The sequence below is a fragment of the Crassostrea angulata genome, chromosome 5 (assembly GCF_025612915.1).
Source record: "Crassostrea angulata isolate pt1a10 chromosome 5, ASM2561291v2, whole genome shotgun sequence".
NCBI classification, from domain to species: Eukaryota; Metazoa; Mollusca; class Bivalvia; order Ostreida; family Ostreidae; genus Magallana; species Magallana angulata.
Genome location: NC_069115.1, coordinates 44,513,434 through 44,530,012, shown reverse-complemented (window position 1 = coordinate 44,530,012; position 16,579 = coordinate 44,513,434). Strand labels below are relative to the sequence as shown.

General features: G+C 31.3%; 1 protein-coding gene across 1 annotated transcript in view; it reads right to left on the bottom strand.

The window, feature by feature from the left end:
• Positions 1-16,579, bottom strand: part of LOC128183252 (uncharacterized) — a 181,761-nt gene that overhangs the window by 111,077 nt on the left and 54,105 nt on the right. The window contains exons 41-53 of the mRNA XM_052852197.1: positions 16,326-16,577; positions 16,179-16,233; positions 15,829-16,001; positions 13,745-13,918; positions 13,389-13,650; positions 11,411-11,565; positions 11,051-11,224; positions 10,698-10,919; positions 10,231-10,273; positions 9,788-9,948; positions 2,107-2,289; positions 1,635-1,844; positions 1,431-1,473 (exon numbers count right to left, since the gene is read on the bottom strand). Coding sequence (XP_052708157.1) covers positions 1,431-1,473; positions 1,635-1,844; positions 2,107-2,289; positions 9,788-9,948; positions 10,231-10,273; positions 10,698-10,919; positions 11,051-11,224; positions 11,411-11,565; positions 13,389-13,650; positions 13,745-13,918; positions 15,829-16,001; positions 16,179-16,233; positions 16,326-16,577 — 2,107 coding nt within the window. The remainder of the gene's footprint in view (positions 1-1,430; positions 1,474-1,634; positions 1,845-2,106; positions 2,290-9,787; positions 9,949-10,230; positions 10,274-10,697; positions 10,920-11,050; positions 11,225-11,410; positions 11,566-13,388; positions 13,651-13,744; positions 13,919-15,828; positions 16,002-16,178; positions 16,234-16,325; positions 16,578-16,579) is intronic.

Below are 16,579 nucleotides of genomic sequence, written 5' to 3'. Positions count from 1 at the left end.
AGCCTTTTTGGCTTTATGGTAGATATGATCACGTTTATATCCCCATATACATTAAAAATAATACCTTTTAATTGTTGCATAACAAATAATAACGATTTTTTCTCAGTGTTATGTAAAGGAAAACAGTTGCAAGTGTAAATATTTGAACATAGCACAACAACTAAGAGATTGAAACTTAAATTTACAACATATATTAGTTGCCCACTTCTTATTTGAAAAAAATAATATGGAAACAAATAGCAATAGTAGGAGAAGGATAATGAAACCAAATGACAGCTCGAAAACCTCTGGTACGTAACATCCCCCTATGTATAATTATTGATAATCAATGCTGGTGTTTTCTGATTGTTTTAAAAGATATGCATAATAAAAAAAACATTTGATAAATAAATCCTTCCACGTGATGTTCGATATAGAGCTTGTAAATATTTAAAGAAAAGAAAAAAAAAAGAAACATTAAATGATAAGAAACAAAGAAGGGTTGTTAACATTCAGCTGTGATCACTGAGCTAAAAATGAAATATTCTAAATGTAGTTTCATTTTATATTAAGCTTTAATTTACTTCAGATACAGTGCTACTATAGTGAGAGTTGACAAAGCAACCCTTTTCTATCCAATACCCTTTATTCTGCGTCATATCCTGCAAATAAGATATACTCTATCGTATCCTATCACGTACCATCTATATCGAAAATGTTTAAACAATTTATAAAAGCTCTCTATCTGCGTTTTAATCATTATAAAACAGATCTAAAATGAAAACAAAATTTTACTCGCTTACCCGTTTGTTTGCGTAATTGTGTACACCCAGCGCACGATTTAATATTACCAATGCTCAGGTAAATAAGTTACTTCGTTCTAAAGATTTTCGGTTTTATGTATTAATTAGACACTTTGATTACTACATAAATCGATAATTCATAGTTCATTGATGAAAGTATTTTTTTAAAATTTGGTTTTATTTAACTTTTATTCCTAAAAACAGGTGGTATATATATCGACTTAAATTGGTACATGTTCATTACAGAATTTGAATTCATTTCGAGGCCATTTCCTGTTCAAAAATGAATTGTGATTCTAACATATCTAAAACTTCTAAAATATCATACAGTTATACTTTTTGAGTTCCTGAGAAGAATACATGAAAACTCTTCTCATTATCGCTTATTCTAGTTTTCAACCTTATATTACAATGGAATCTGACCTGCTTCTTATACAAACATGAAACCATAAACCATAGATGTACCAATTTAAGTCGATATTGGATCAGTGGTTCTTGATAAAAATTAGAAAAAGTAAAGTTATTAAAGGTCCTACAACAATATAACAATATTGACGTGAAAACTCCATACAACAGTCACGTTTTGATACGAAAAACCTCTCTTGAGGTAAGCTAAAAAATGTGCAAAGAGAATGTTGTATATCATACCACAACTTTACGACACCCTTGATGACAATTTCTCTCCGTTTACCTACAATTTTTAACAGAGCTCAGTCTATTTATAATGAGAACAATTCATTATTTACTTATTACAAAAACAATGCTATTTTTTTCTCACATATTTACCATCAAGCTTAGGCAAGTTAAAACATTTATTTCTTAAAACTGTTATTTTCATTTTTAAAAGCTTACCATATTCAAATCCTTGCAGAGAGATTGTGTCTGTTAGCTTCTCTACTGCAAAAGTCAGTTTCTGGTTACAGAAGTCTATATCAAGCTCCACCTCAAACGTCCTGCTCACCCTCCCTACCTCCACGCAGCACCTAATGGCCGTACACGTGTTCTTTATATGACATGCAGTTGTTCCCCTTAATTTTGGTAAATCAATGTTAGCTGGACACTCTATAAAAGAGTAATTTATATATATATATATATATATATATATATATATATATATATATATATATATATATATATATATATATATATATATATATATATATATATATATATATATACATCAAATGCTCGTTGATATTTATAAAAGAATAAAAACATAATTTTGATTAGGTACATGCAAATATACTGTCTAATCTCAGACTTCCAAAAAGAATGGTGGATATAAAATAGTCCATGCGATATGAGATGATATGAGATGAGATACCTGAGGACCATCCACTCTGTAGGATTTTGTTGACGCTGTTTGGCGACTCTGTCCTGTCACATGAAGGGTCCTTCAGAAAGGAATCAATGCCTAGCTTCTTGAACAGAGCAGCAGCCAGCGATGTGGACAAACTACCATCAAATGACAGGCCTTGCTCTCTCATCCAGTTGGAGAGAGAAAATCCTGAAGTGAAAAAGCTCATGATATAATGACAATGCAAAACATATCATTCAGCATAAAACTTTTATATTTTCAAAGATTATAGATGAAAGATACATGTATCGTAGCAAAGCGTCCTTGTCTTCCTATGACCAATTATCAGAAAGCAAATGGGACAATTGATTGACCAAAATTGAAAACCATATTTTTGTTATCAATTACGACTATTTTATAATGTTAAAACGAATATAACATGAATTTTTACCATTCACTTAACTGAATGTTAACTGGAAAGTCTGGAAAGATGGCTGAATTGCAGAGACCTGCAAATCAGTCCCCTTATCATTACCTTTGAGTTATATTTCAGCTGACTGAAGTTTCATGTTGTTGAATTTTATCGTAGTAAAACTTAAAAGGGTTTGATGGGTATGAAGGGTTATCGTGTTCAAAAATCCGGACCTGGAAACTTGTAAATCCGAATATGCAATCGTGTTGATGTGTAAGCCTGAGTATGAATGAGTGTAATTTTGATGGTATAACCTATAAAACTCAGGCATAAATACTTTAGAGGCCTTCGAGCTAATTTTTCCTACACATGCACAATTGCAGCTGTAAAATGCTGTTTGTTATATACATGTAAACTGCCACTATAATACACATTTTCCATCTGTAGTCTCTGCATTGTATTTTTTTTCTGAAATAGCACGGCTGACATTTTACAGTATGTCAAATTCTGACATGGCCATATATAAAAGAAGTGACGTCACCGATAGAAAAGGCTAGCTGCAGGTAAAGGCATGCCGTAATCGCCGGAATAGGGACGGAATAAATAAAAAAAATATATATTAGGTAGGCTTATAATCATCTTATCTATGGACAACAACACAACGTTAAAATTTCTTAGAAAGTATTATTTTTCGCAAAAATAAATCATGAGCTCGGTGTACATTTTATCAAGAGAATGTATAAAAATGTGAGTGAAGAATTTGATCGGCTTCAGATATCTTCTTAGAACTGGAAAAAAATACATATGTTATGCCTATGTGTGAATAAATATGAATACCAGATATACACACATTTTTATTAGAGTATATGCAACACAAATTGTTAAAGTATAGAGCTCGGCTGAATAAAAAATATCTCTAAAGCATCCTTATCGCTACCACACTGTTGGGACAAGACCCCCCACCCCCGGAGAAAAATTACACAGGATCGGCCAGCCGGACAATTAAACAATTGAGTTGCAAAGTTATCAATAAGTGAAACAAACTATTTAAAGACATTGGTAATGAGATTTTGATTAATATGAGACATAAGAAGCGACATCCCACCTCATCATGCAAGTAAAAATTTGTATTTTTTCTTATTTCAAGCAATTATTACGGGATATGAGTATGAAGTCCTGAATGTCGGTTCAATGCAGACTCAGTGAAGTTGGTCAAAATAAAATAAACAAGAGGCCCATGGGGCCACATCGCTCACCTGAGCAACAATGGGCGTTCAAAAGATATTGTGTCATATGGTCCCTCGGTAGAAAAACAAAAAATAAATATTGTAAAGTATTCGAATTTTACACTATTTTGTATACATATAATCTTTGACATTGTACCTTCATGAAATATTATTTTTTACCAGAATAAGAAATTTCTACGCAAGATATAAAACTAAATATTTGGTAGAGGTATACTGTAAAGTTGTTAACTTCCAAATCCCTATATTTTCGTTCTGCCCCCCCCCCCCACTTTGTAAAGCGATCAAAATATATGAGAGCATAAAGGTACATTTTTTTCATCAACTACTAAGTACTTACTAGTTATTGTATTAAAAAAAATTAATAGTTATTGTTTTTTATTTTAAAAACCCTACATGTATAGATGTGAAGAAGAAAATTGTACCTCAATGTGCTCAATTCATCAAATTAAAAACATTCAAAAAATTTATTTGTCTTCTCCATTATAATTAAATGACTGTTATTTACTTCGCGTACAAACCAGATTAATTTTCCGCTGTGATATTCTTAGGAATAGCGATAATTACTTTATCCCCACAACAGAAATGTGTCAGAAATATGGAAACTGTTTTAAAGATGTCGTTTTTATTTACTCGTGTCTGAAAAACTATCAAAATTGATGTAGATTTCACATTATTTATTGTATAAAGAGAGGGCCCCAGAGAGTAGATATATACAGAATACTGTGGAATCATTAAATTTCGTGGGGGCCAATTTTCGTGGATGACTTAAATTTTACAGGTTCGTGGGGACGTAATTTCGTGTATTCATATATATCTACAAAAGGGAATATGACTTTATTACCCTAATTCATCAATTCATGAAGGATGTTATTTCGTGGATGAGAGGTACCCACGAATTCCACGAAAAATAAGCCACTACGAAATCTAATGATTTCACAGTATCATTTTTTTATTTTGTTTGTACAAGTATTTAACATACTCTAATTCATAAAAATTTTCTAATGTTCAACCAAAATTTCAGCGTCAATAGTAGAGTTATAAGCAGGATACAGAGCTCACAGTTCGCCTAGGTTTGATTCATATTTTGTTCACATGAGTTTATTACATTCAGCTTATGATTTTTAACTTGGTATTTCCTATTCAGCATTTAAAATGGAAAAAAAGAATGGCCTAAGATTTTATATTCTTTTATTCACTCAAGACCAGTTCACTGGTATTTGAGGTTCAAAATCAGTTTATACAAATGTACACAAACACAGTGAAGGATCACATGTACAGTAAGAGTAATAATGATGAAAAAATGTTAAGTTTACAATACAATAAGATGTTAAAGTTGGTTTCTGAACGAACAGACTTTGAAAATTTTCTTAATAGCGAGCGCAGCGAGGCGGCGCGAAGCGCCGCTCGCATAGCGAGCTCCATAGACAACGTGTACGAACGGAGGAAATTCGAGTTAAAATCTGCACATTGTTCAAAGAAAATTTTGTGGACCCGCGTGAAAACGTTCTACTATCCCAGTGATCCTTTGCGGTGCATAGCAACATCGTGGAACAGGAAGTGTTTCTACGGAAAATTCTTACCTCTAAATCGCATACATCACTTTCATTTAACAATAAAAAAATCCTTCTAAAAACATTACAGTAAACAAATAAGCTTACGTAAAAAAAACCTGAACTTTATATGACGTCATTTCCTTCTCCGAATTTGTCCGACAATTTACGAAAACTGTCGAGCGCAAAAGAATGTTAACTATGACGTCACAAAAATCTCGCGTTTTAATTTCCCGCGATACATTTAGAGGTGGATCAAGCATATGTACTGGATCATGTAGGAAGTACACAGTATCAGTGTTAACGGTGACTCTTTGGCTAATTAGCTTGGTTTTGATGATTTTTTTTTGCTTAGTAAATACACATGCAAGTTCCATGCTAAATTTATTGTCATATTGATCCAATCATATATGCATACGTTAGGTAGGTGACAAAAAATTATTAAGAAAGAAAAGTCTAATCATTATTAGATCTACGTGCAGCCACGTCATTTTGTAATGAATAGATAAAAGAAAAGAATTAAACTGTTAAAATATCTACCGGTACATGTATTTGTTATATAGTTGCATATGTGGTCAAATAATATTGGATATCACACACTAAGAAAGGGGTGAGGGAAAATAATTAAAACACAGGTTACAACAAGGAACAAAATGAGAAATAACCGACAAAATTTATTTTTTACTGATTTTAATGATCATTATTAAAAGGTAAAGAAAAGATAAAACATTATTGTATCTACATAAAAAAAAACGGCGTTGTGTTTATCAAAATATTTTAATACAATGTAAGTCTGTTTAACATTTTATTAATGCTCAGTGGTAGTTTGTTTAAGTGTATAAGACTAGGAAGGGACCATTGGATAACTTCGGGTTCCTTGCGGTGGTAAAAGTTTTCGAGACAAAGCCAAAGTTTTTTGGTTAGGGCAAGTCCACGGGTTGCATTTAACAATGATGACAGATGTGTGGTTCCTTCTGCGCTCGCCCCAACGGTCACACCGTAAAACATTAAATATTGATAAATTTTTTACTTTTTTAATCTTTAGTTTTTAAGATCTGTGTACAAACATAGAATTGTGAGCAAATCTCTGTATCTTGCTTATAATTTGAAGCTTAACACTCAAATATGGTTAGTAAATAGAAATTGAAAACAATTAAACACAAGAAACATTCACTATAACAAATAAAGAACACAATTTATTTTTTCGAAATGAATCATATATATACATGTATATACCTACATATTTCCGTCAGCAATGCCAAACTTTATTTAAACTGAATAAACTCGAGAAAATGCCGAGCATCGCAACAAAACCTATTTCATTAATCTACCATTACGCAAAAGATAATGCCGATCGAATTACCGATAGAATGAATTGTATTTCATTATTTTTTGATACATCAGATTTTGCTCAATTTGCGCAGGTAAACAGTAAACTGTTTGATTTACCAAAGTCTCTGTTTGATTTGATACGTAAAAATCACGAAATAATTAATACAGACGATAGTTCCCAGGTTACAAGCAGAAATAATGAAAACGAAACGAAAATCGGAACAAGCTAACATCAACGTCATGTGTGAAAACTGTCAACGCATTGAAATATTTAGCCTCAATTTACTTCACAAAATCGGCAACAATATATTTTGCATGTTTCAAAAATTTCCCTTCATACGCGAACTGTTTCACAACAAGCGAATTCATTAGTCAGATCGACCCTTTTTCGTATAATGTCATGGCTGCTTCAAACAAAGAACCTCGTTTTAGAAGTATGGAATACGAGTCTAGGTAAAATGGGTATGCAAACCCGGGCCGTGGCAAAATAAAAGCCAAGGCAGATCGACAATCGTCAATTCCAAATACGCATTATTTTGCAGCAATATTTACAGCGAATACAAATATACTAGTCCATCAAATATCCTGAAAGTTTAATGAGATTGGCAGATTAATAACTGCCAATCTTTGTTTTGCCCAGACCAAATCTTGCCTACCCATTTTACCGGATGCCGGATTACCGGATGCCGAAACCGAAGCTATTAAACAGATTAAAACACGCATTTCCTTTATTATTATTTTCGTAATAACTCAGATTTGAAACAGAATTAGCACTTAATTTTTGCAATTTATATTTTCTTTCCCATAAGGATAATTTATGCTAAACTACGTTGAATTGGAATCAATAGTTCTTGAGAAGATTTTTAAAAATGCACCCCCCTTTTTCTACAGTTTCAAGGTTTTCTCCGCTTTGAATACAGATCGGACTTTTATTTTTGCAATTTATATTTGCCCTCACATAAGGATGCTTTGTGCCAAATTTGGTTGAAATTGGATAAGCGGATTTAGAGAAGAAGTTCAAAATGTAAAAAGTTTACAGACGGACAGACAGACGGACAGACAGACGGACAGACGGACAGACGGACGACGGACAAAATGTGATCAGAATAGCTCACTTGAGCTTTCAGCTCAGGTGAGCTAAAAATCAAGTATAATTGTTTAAAGTTTCTTTCCCATCATTGTCATATTAGAGCGTAGCGCAATGGGTTAGTGGGTTCTCTACAAACTTGTAAGTCATGAGTTCGAATCCCGTTGAGGACGATACAATTTTTAATTTTCCAAAATTTTCTAAAACGTATTTTTGGTTGAATACTGTGAAAGAAAATTCTAAACCGGTGAAAATATTTCAATTATAATATACTTTTATCCACATTAATATCGACAGATGTTCTTTACAACCTTAAGAGATGGGAGGGTTGTTTTGAATTTCTCTCAGGTTGGGATACATAAATCCTATTTGTTAATTTTCCCCTTTATTTATTTGACTTAGTTCTGCATTAATGCGAATATATTCATTTATATAGGCCTTAAATGAAATATGTATGTATTTATCATTCCAATATGATATTTACGAAATTTTCTCCAACTCAGAAATGAAAAGTCCCCAAGGTGTTTGGGCCTTGGGACGAAGGAACGTTAACTCTTACCTGAGGAACTTTCATACCAAATAAAATTTAAAATATTTTTTGTGTTTATATGCAATGATTTTCATTCAATTGTTTATGTCACATTTATTAAAATACATTTTATTATAACATCAAGCAGCATTTTCAGATGATTTGTGAACAGAGTAAGAAAGTATGAAAAATTATATTTTAGTGAAATACTAAAAGAAATTGCAATAATAACATTATTGAATGTTAATAAGTGTTATATTTTTTTAGATGTCCGAAGAAAATATCCATCATATGACAAAAAAATTTCTCTCAATTTGTTTATAGTTAACTTTTTCAAAATTATTTTACAAAAACACGAAAAAACATTTAATTTTTAAAAAAAAAATACCTATTGTATGCCTATCATCATTTTAATATTTGATAAGTATATGTTTTGTGGTCTTCTATTGAAAATTGGAAAAACTGTGGGTGTATAGAGCCACCTTAAAAATGGTACAAGGAGTTTTCGGTACAAAAAGGGTACACTTTTGGCGGCCACTCGCCCGTCTGCCCGCCATTTTCACTATTTCAATTACCGGAAAACCCGGTTGAAAATTCTCTCTAAAAATTCTTAGAATGCAGAAGCAAGGGAGTTACATTGGACCTCACAGCGGTTTCCGAACCCCATGTCGCTCAAAATATATTTACCACCCTAGAAAATTTCTTGATCCATCTAATTTCTAAAAAAGAGATTAACTTATTTTCCAGTTTAAATTACACGTCAAATTGTTTAAGAGAAATAAGATATTCTGCATTTCTTTTTAACTCTTATCGTATATTACCATGATAAAATTTATATTACAGAAATTATATCATTCGTCACATCGGCAACGGTTTATATATATATATATATATATATATATATATATATATATATATATATATATATATATATATATATGAACCTTTTACTGTTTGGTCCATTTTTTAATCATACCCCAATTATTTTTCTAAATCTAATACCGGTATATTTTCGATAGAAAGAGTGTCGTTCATTAAAAGCTTATTGCAACAGTTTAGATGAATATTTTGTTTATTTTTCGTCCATTCCCGCGATTACTGCATGCAAAGTAGTGGCCATATAAGGCCAAGTCAAAATTTGACAAACTTGTTGACTTTACATTTGTCATTTTGTATCATGTCAGATGTGCCATTGCCGAGACTGAAGATTCGAATGCAGAGACTACGGGTTGAATGTGTGCAAAGTTGAAGGTTTAATTAACTAATGAAAACAATTAAGCTGTGAAATGTGCATCATACGAAGGAACTGAGTCAAATATTACATGTGTTTATGCTCGAGTTTATAGGTTACTCAAGCAGAATTACTCACTTTTATCCTCAGACTCACACACCAACACAATTGCATATTCGGATTTACAAGTTTCCATGACTGGATTTTTGAATACGATTACCCTCACTAGATGGGTAAAAACAATTCTTTATATTTTGATAAGTATAAAGTGCTGGCAGAAAATTACATCTTATTTGATAAATAATTTCTGCAAAACTCACCTTTCACATCAAAGTCCATTGTTAGGTCACAATTGAGAATTGGAATTAGTACTTGATCCAGAATTGAAACATCTAAATCACAATGATCAGGTTCCAGACACACAGAAACATCCATGTCTAACACATATTTCTTGGAAACCTCCAATTTAATTGCTTTAAACCTTGAAATATAAAGTTTGAGCTTTTTTATACAGAGTATGACTGAAATACAAAATTAATCAACCAGTTGAATATTACATCAATATAATAAAGGAATATAAATTCTTTAATATCATTATTGATAATGCCCAAATAGTATATAGTCACGTTTCGGCATTTATAAAAACATTTATAGATGATCCAAGTTTCGGTGAAATGTAAAAGAAAAATCTTAACCTTTGGTGATTGATGTCTTACATATATGTATTTGAATTGTTAAAATCTATTAAATGAGTATGACTTACTTGATGAATATAACATTTGCGACATTAACTGAAACTTCTTTGCCTACAACAAAATACAATTTTTTAATCTTATGGAATGAAAACATTGATTTCAAATTAATAACTTACATATTGGTTATGTTGCTTAATTGTAATCGAAAGCTGTATTAGAAATCTTTTTGAAATTTCATTCATGGTAAGAATAGTGTACTTTAAGGCAATACGTGTTTCATCCAAATAAAAGTATACCTATTTGTTAGCTCTGATATTAATCCATTTCAAAGCATATATGTAGTATACACTGATTGGCCAGGCATGACTCATTAAGTTTCATAATTAAAACGTTCTTTAGAGAACATATGGCCTAAAGTTTAAAGATAATTGAAGATCATTGTAACTTCTTAAGAGAGGGGACACAGATACTTCAACATTATAAAATACAACACAGTGATTGAATTTAGCTTTTGTTTGGATATTTTACTACTTACCCCATAATGTGTTAAAATCTAGCAGCCCATAGCTAAATGTTTTCTTTTCTATTCCTCCAGAGATGACATAGTTACACCTGTCAAAGTGAAGGAAGAAATGAAGCTTGAGGTTCAGGAGGCTGAAGTCCACACAGCAGTCTATCCTTGTACAGTTAGAGGACAGCCCACATCTAACTTTGTTGGAGGTGATTTCTGGTAAAACAACCCAATCCAAAGGACACTCTACAAAATACAAAAATAAAAATAAAATATCTACCATGAAAGTTTTGTTCTCATATTTTACCACATATTTTTTCTAGTTGAAACATTAATTTAAAATTTCCTCAAGGTTTTCGATATAATTATATACTGACGGTTTTTCCATCCCTGAAGACTTGGTGAGTACAATTCTTCCCCTGCATCACATGGTTTGTCTGACAGATACTGATCAATACCCAGCTGTTGGAGCAGCAATGTTTTAGCGTTGTCTTTTAGATCATTTACTGATGGAATTTCCATTTCTTTTAACCAGATTGTGAAAGAAAAATCTGTAAATATAAAGGTTTTCTTATTTTCAAAAGCAATGATTAAACACAGCAATTAGCACATTTAGGACTAATAATAAGTTATTAGACTGTCCTAACTATTGTTCATTTTTAAATTGAAAAACAAAAAATATGAGAAATACTACTATTATTAAAACATTTATATAATATATGCCAATAAACGCTTACTCTTGCTCTCTTCTGTATTAATGGCTATTATCGTTGGTAACCTTGTATTACTGAGGATAGGAATGTCAATGGAGCAGTCTCCTCCATTCAGACAAACAGATGCATGAACATTGAACACATAAACATTCTCATTGGTTATTGGTTTTACACTTAACCTGGAAAGGATGATATATCCACAATAAATATATATTTTTCAACAAAGTCTGATTTGAAATATTTCCCTCTTTTTCATATAAACATGAATGTAAGCTTGTAAAACATTTTGAACTCAGAAGTGAAGATGACGTCAACTAAAAAAATTTATTTGTATCTAACTGCGGTGAAATAACTTAAACTTATTAAGATTACTTTAAGCAAAAAAAAACAAAAAACAAAACAAAACAAAACAATAAAGCTTTTCAGTTTAAACCACGTATCTAGATGATCATTTATTATAAACAAAATACAGATATCTTTTGAATAATAATTACAATGCCTCTTCAAACACTTGATTTTCATTTCAAAATAGTTTTTTTTTTAATAATTTATTTTATACTTAGATTCCTTTTTTAAAGAAATTATTATAACTTGGATGATTATTTTAAAATCTAGAATGGATTTAAGATACCACCAAAGTCAATGTCAAAGAATTTGATAGATCAAACTATTCATTATATTATCTATCGATGTATCAAGTTTGAGGTCTTTCAGGCAAAGGAGTTTATAAGGGTTATCTTCAGAAATATTCTTTTAGACTTTTTCTTCATTTGACTTTGAGGTAAGAAAAGGGTCAAGGTAAAAAATATAACAGCAATGCATCTAAGTGTATTAATATGTTCCCGTCAGAAAAGTATTTAGTCAAGACTAAAATTTTGATTGGTGTGCCTATGGTACAAGTTTAAAGTCTGTATAATCAAAAATCAAATGTTATGGCCCAGATTATATTTCTTAGAAAATGTCTGGCCCTGAAAGACAAAATAAGTCAAGGTTAAACAATTTAGTCTGATTTAGCAACGTTATTGATCTTCTATCTATGGTATAATTTTGAAGGCTGTTTGGTAACGAAATCTAATGTTACGGCCCATACAATATTTTTTGATGTTTGACCTTGAAATACAAATTGGTCAAAGTCAAAAAGTTTGGCATGGGTTACTTTTTCTTATCTCTAGATAATTTTACTATCTTCTTAGTTTGAAATATTTAACTCAAAGGATTTTGAAAAAAATAGTCTGGACAATACTTATATTTTTTTGGTCTTAATTTGAACTTAAGTAAAGAAAAGGCCCGAGATATAAAATTTAACAACCACAAACCTCACTGTATTAATATTGATCTTTGTTTAAATTTTAAAGTCCTTCCGTCAAAGTATATTCAGGAAATTACTTAAAATATTTTTTCTACTTTGACATTGAAATAAAAATATAAGGTCAAGGTCCAAAATTTTGCAAATGTTCAGCTATATATCTATCTATGATACAAGTAAAAATACAGTTTGTATGTTTAAGGAGTCCTGTGTTCTGGTCCAGACAATATTTTTAAGAAATCGCTTGACCTTGAAAGAAAATATAAACCAAGGTCCAAATTTTGGTCGCGTGCACCTCTTCTCAATACTATCTATTTCAGTGCCAAGTTTAAAATGTTAATGTCAATGGGTATTCAAGTTACGAACCGGACAAAGCAACCGACTTTATTTTAAAAAGATATTGTCTCTGTTTAAAGCAAAATATTTGCACTCGGCCAAACGGTCACTTTTACATATTACAATTCATTAAATCTTTAAAAAATATGAAAATATGTTAATCATATGAATAAATCACTGCAAACAAAAAGTTTTGAATACTTTAACCAAACAAGCACTCCAATCACCTATAGTAAATCATTGAACTCATTATATTTCGTAAAAATGTTCAGTGAACGTGCACTTTTACATCATTTGTCACTTACTTATCACATGTATATGAGCGATTAATATCTACTGAAATATTTTACATTTATTTACCTTAATTTAATGAGGCCATCAGCCACAGCAATGGTTTTGACTTCTCCCCACACATAGTCATTGAGTTTGATAGTCTCCTTTACTGTTTCCAAACCAATCCGGAGCTCCAGTTTGTCCAGATCCAGAAAGACGGACACATGGAGACCAAGACCCACCACAGGAATGTCAGCACAGCACTCGACACCTGTACAGTAGTCCGGGATGTGACATGACATTGGGTCTGGGATCTGTGAGGGCAGGAATGCAATTGTTTTGGGACACTCTGAAACAGTATCATTAAATCATTATAGTCTTGATCTCATATAATTTTAAATACAATGTATAAAAAAAATCACAAGGTAGCATAATCAGTATACCATTATGTATTCCTTGAATAGACGGGATGTACGGTGCTCTGGTTCTGTCACATTTAGGTCGCTGGATAAAATCTGTCAGATTGAGTTGGTCCAGGAGAAGCATGACTGCTCCCTCTGCGAGTTGTTCATTTAGATCCAATGATTTCTCCCTCATCCACTCGCTCAGTGAAAAATCTGGGCAAAATACGAACGGCATCCTATCTAATTTCTGCTACCGTTTTGAAAACCATAACTTATATAAGTATCCAGTTTTAATTAAAGAAGAATAAAGACACATTATGTGTAAAAATTTGTATCAATTAAAAATTATCACGTTAATGAAACTGGTATTTATTTTAAGAAAATTATGTGTTTTAATTGTTTTTTGCAAACATTGTAAAATCCCAAAACAATTAGTATTTAACAAACAAAATGTGTCCAGAAATATATGTCCTTTCATATAAAATTTTTAAAACATCTTGAAGAAAATTGCAGATTTAGTATGTATACATGTACATTGCTTGCTGCTATCGGGAAAGTTGACAAAGAAATTCTATCCTATCTTATATCCAGTATCGTGCATCCTATCCTACGTGTAAAACAAGATCTATGCTATTCTATCCTATCCTAACCTAGCTAGGATGAATAAAACGAAAACGAGGTAACCTGTGCATTTACTTGTGCATCAGTAAATATTAAATCGTACGCGGAGTGTAATAAAATACGCAGACAAACAGGTAGGGAAATATTTTTCTTAATTTACGTTAAGTCTTGAAATCGGTAAAATTGCAAATTATTATAAATAATTATTATAAATAAATAGGACTTTATTTTTTAAACAAACATTTTATCAAATTCTTTCAGAATGATTTATTTATCCATTTGGATTATCAGAAATCGGGTAATCCGTTTGGCGATATATGTAAATACGATACAGAAAATTATAATTACTTCATTAATCAATAAAAGATAGATCATAATTGTATTGAAAACATTTGGATTTTTTAAATATAAATTCATGTCATTGTAGTGAGCATACACTTCGGTCTATTATCGGGTATTAATTAAAGTTTTTGTTACAGTATCGAAGTAATACAATTGTTTTCATCTATAGTAATTTAAAGCTGCATCGTGAAAACTAAAACTTTCACCGTTACTGTATTCTTACGCTATGCCAGATTTGACAAAAAATTACAGGCACATCCATTTCCTTCTTCTTTGTGAATACATGACGTATATATTCATTCTATGATGTTTCATTTTGTATAACAAATTAATTTCATGTTACATTTATTTTCGTTTCGCAAAATCAATTTGTAATTTATTCTCGAATGTTTTTGGCTATAGGATGCAGGATAATATGGGATAAGACATGATTGAGTTTAGCTTATGTATTTCTATTACGCATCGTGCATAGTGCATCGTGCATCCAATCCTATATTTTTATCCCGTCTTTCCTTTAAACATTCATGATGACAGCACTGTACGTAGATCTTGCATTTTTTATGATTTCAAGAAACATATCAAGACAATATTTCATTTTTCTACGTTATTCACCGAAAACTCAAAAATTCAAGGTAATGTTACTTAAGGGTATGTATGATATCGTAATGAATCTCATCTTAAATATGATGTCTTAAAATTGTTTATTCTGCACATGAATATATTACTCGTTAATTTTATAAAAACACTTAATTATTTTTTCTTCATGACATCGGGTTAAATATTTCTTTTCAGAACTGTGCACGTTTTGTTTGACCATTTTATGTATTTGGGTTCATAGTTTCAACAAATTAAGTTCCAATTCAACTTATCCAAAGTGTGTTTTCTGTAGAGTTTAATAGAATTTAGTTGGGTATCACAGAAGAGAAAATTGCTGCTTAATTGATAATATATCTCAATTAAACAAAAAATAACCTTGTTACAGTGTCAAATAATGCAATTACATGTTATTTTAGAAAAATAAAGTGATTAAGGTCTCTTTGACAACAACTGTCTTGAATCCAAAGTCATTTCATGAAAAAACAATTATTTAAATCTTAGATTAAGTCATCTTAAAATAACCATATACAGTACCTCTGTTCTTGAAATAGATATGTACTTACTGCTGAATTTAAGAGGAAAATGCTTATCACAAAGTGGAATTTCTTGACTTTTTAGGAGATGAAGTCCGTTATTAGTAGGAATACAAATAAGATTTCCATCAAAGTCAAAACAGATGAATATTTCAACATCCACAATGAATCCTTTGTTCCCCTCCATTTTGTCAATTCTGTAACTTTAAACGGGTGAGAATTTTATAACTTGCAAATGATTGAACAATTTCTACCTGCACATACACTATGCAATGCATTTACTTCTACTTTTATTAAATAAATTGGTCATAGAATCAGAAGTGGAAACAAAAAATATCAAAATTAATTAATGATAAATTACATGAATCTGAAATGCTTACTTAATTTGCAATGGTGGTGGGCTCCCTGACCCAAGAGTTAAACTTTGTTGCTTTCCTATATGAAACATACAAACACGTTTAAATCATGTTCATAGTATTGTTATCATTTGTTTTAAATTTTATGTTTAAACAGAATAACGTTTTTACCATATTCATATTCCAACAAATAAGTCTTGAGGAGAGTTTTCCCACCAAAACCAATGTCAAGAGAAAAGTCACACGGGTCAAGTTTGAACCAAAATCTGATGTTTCTTGTTATCTTGGTATCTCCTAGTGGTATGTTGAAGGTCAGTTGTAGACAGCAGTCGATTCCCCAACAGTTAGCAGGCTGTTCACATTTCACCATGCCTCTTACAGCTGCTGGGAGGTTCTTCTGAACATCAATCTTAGCTGGACAGTCT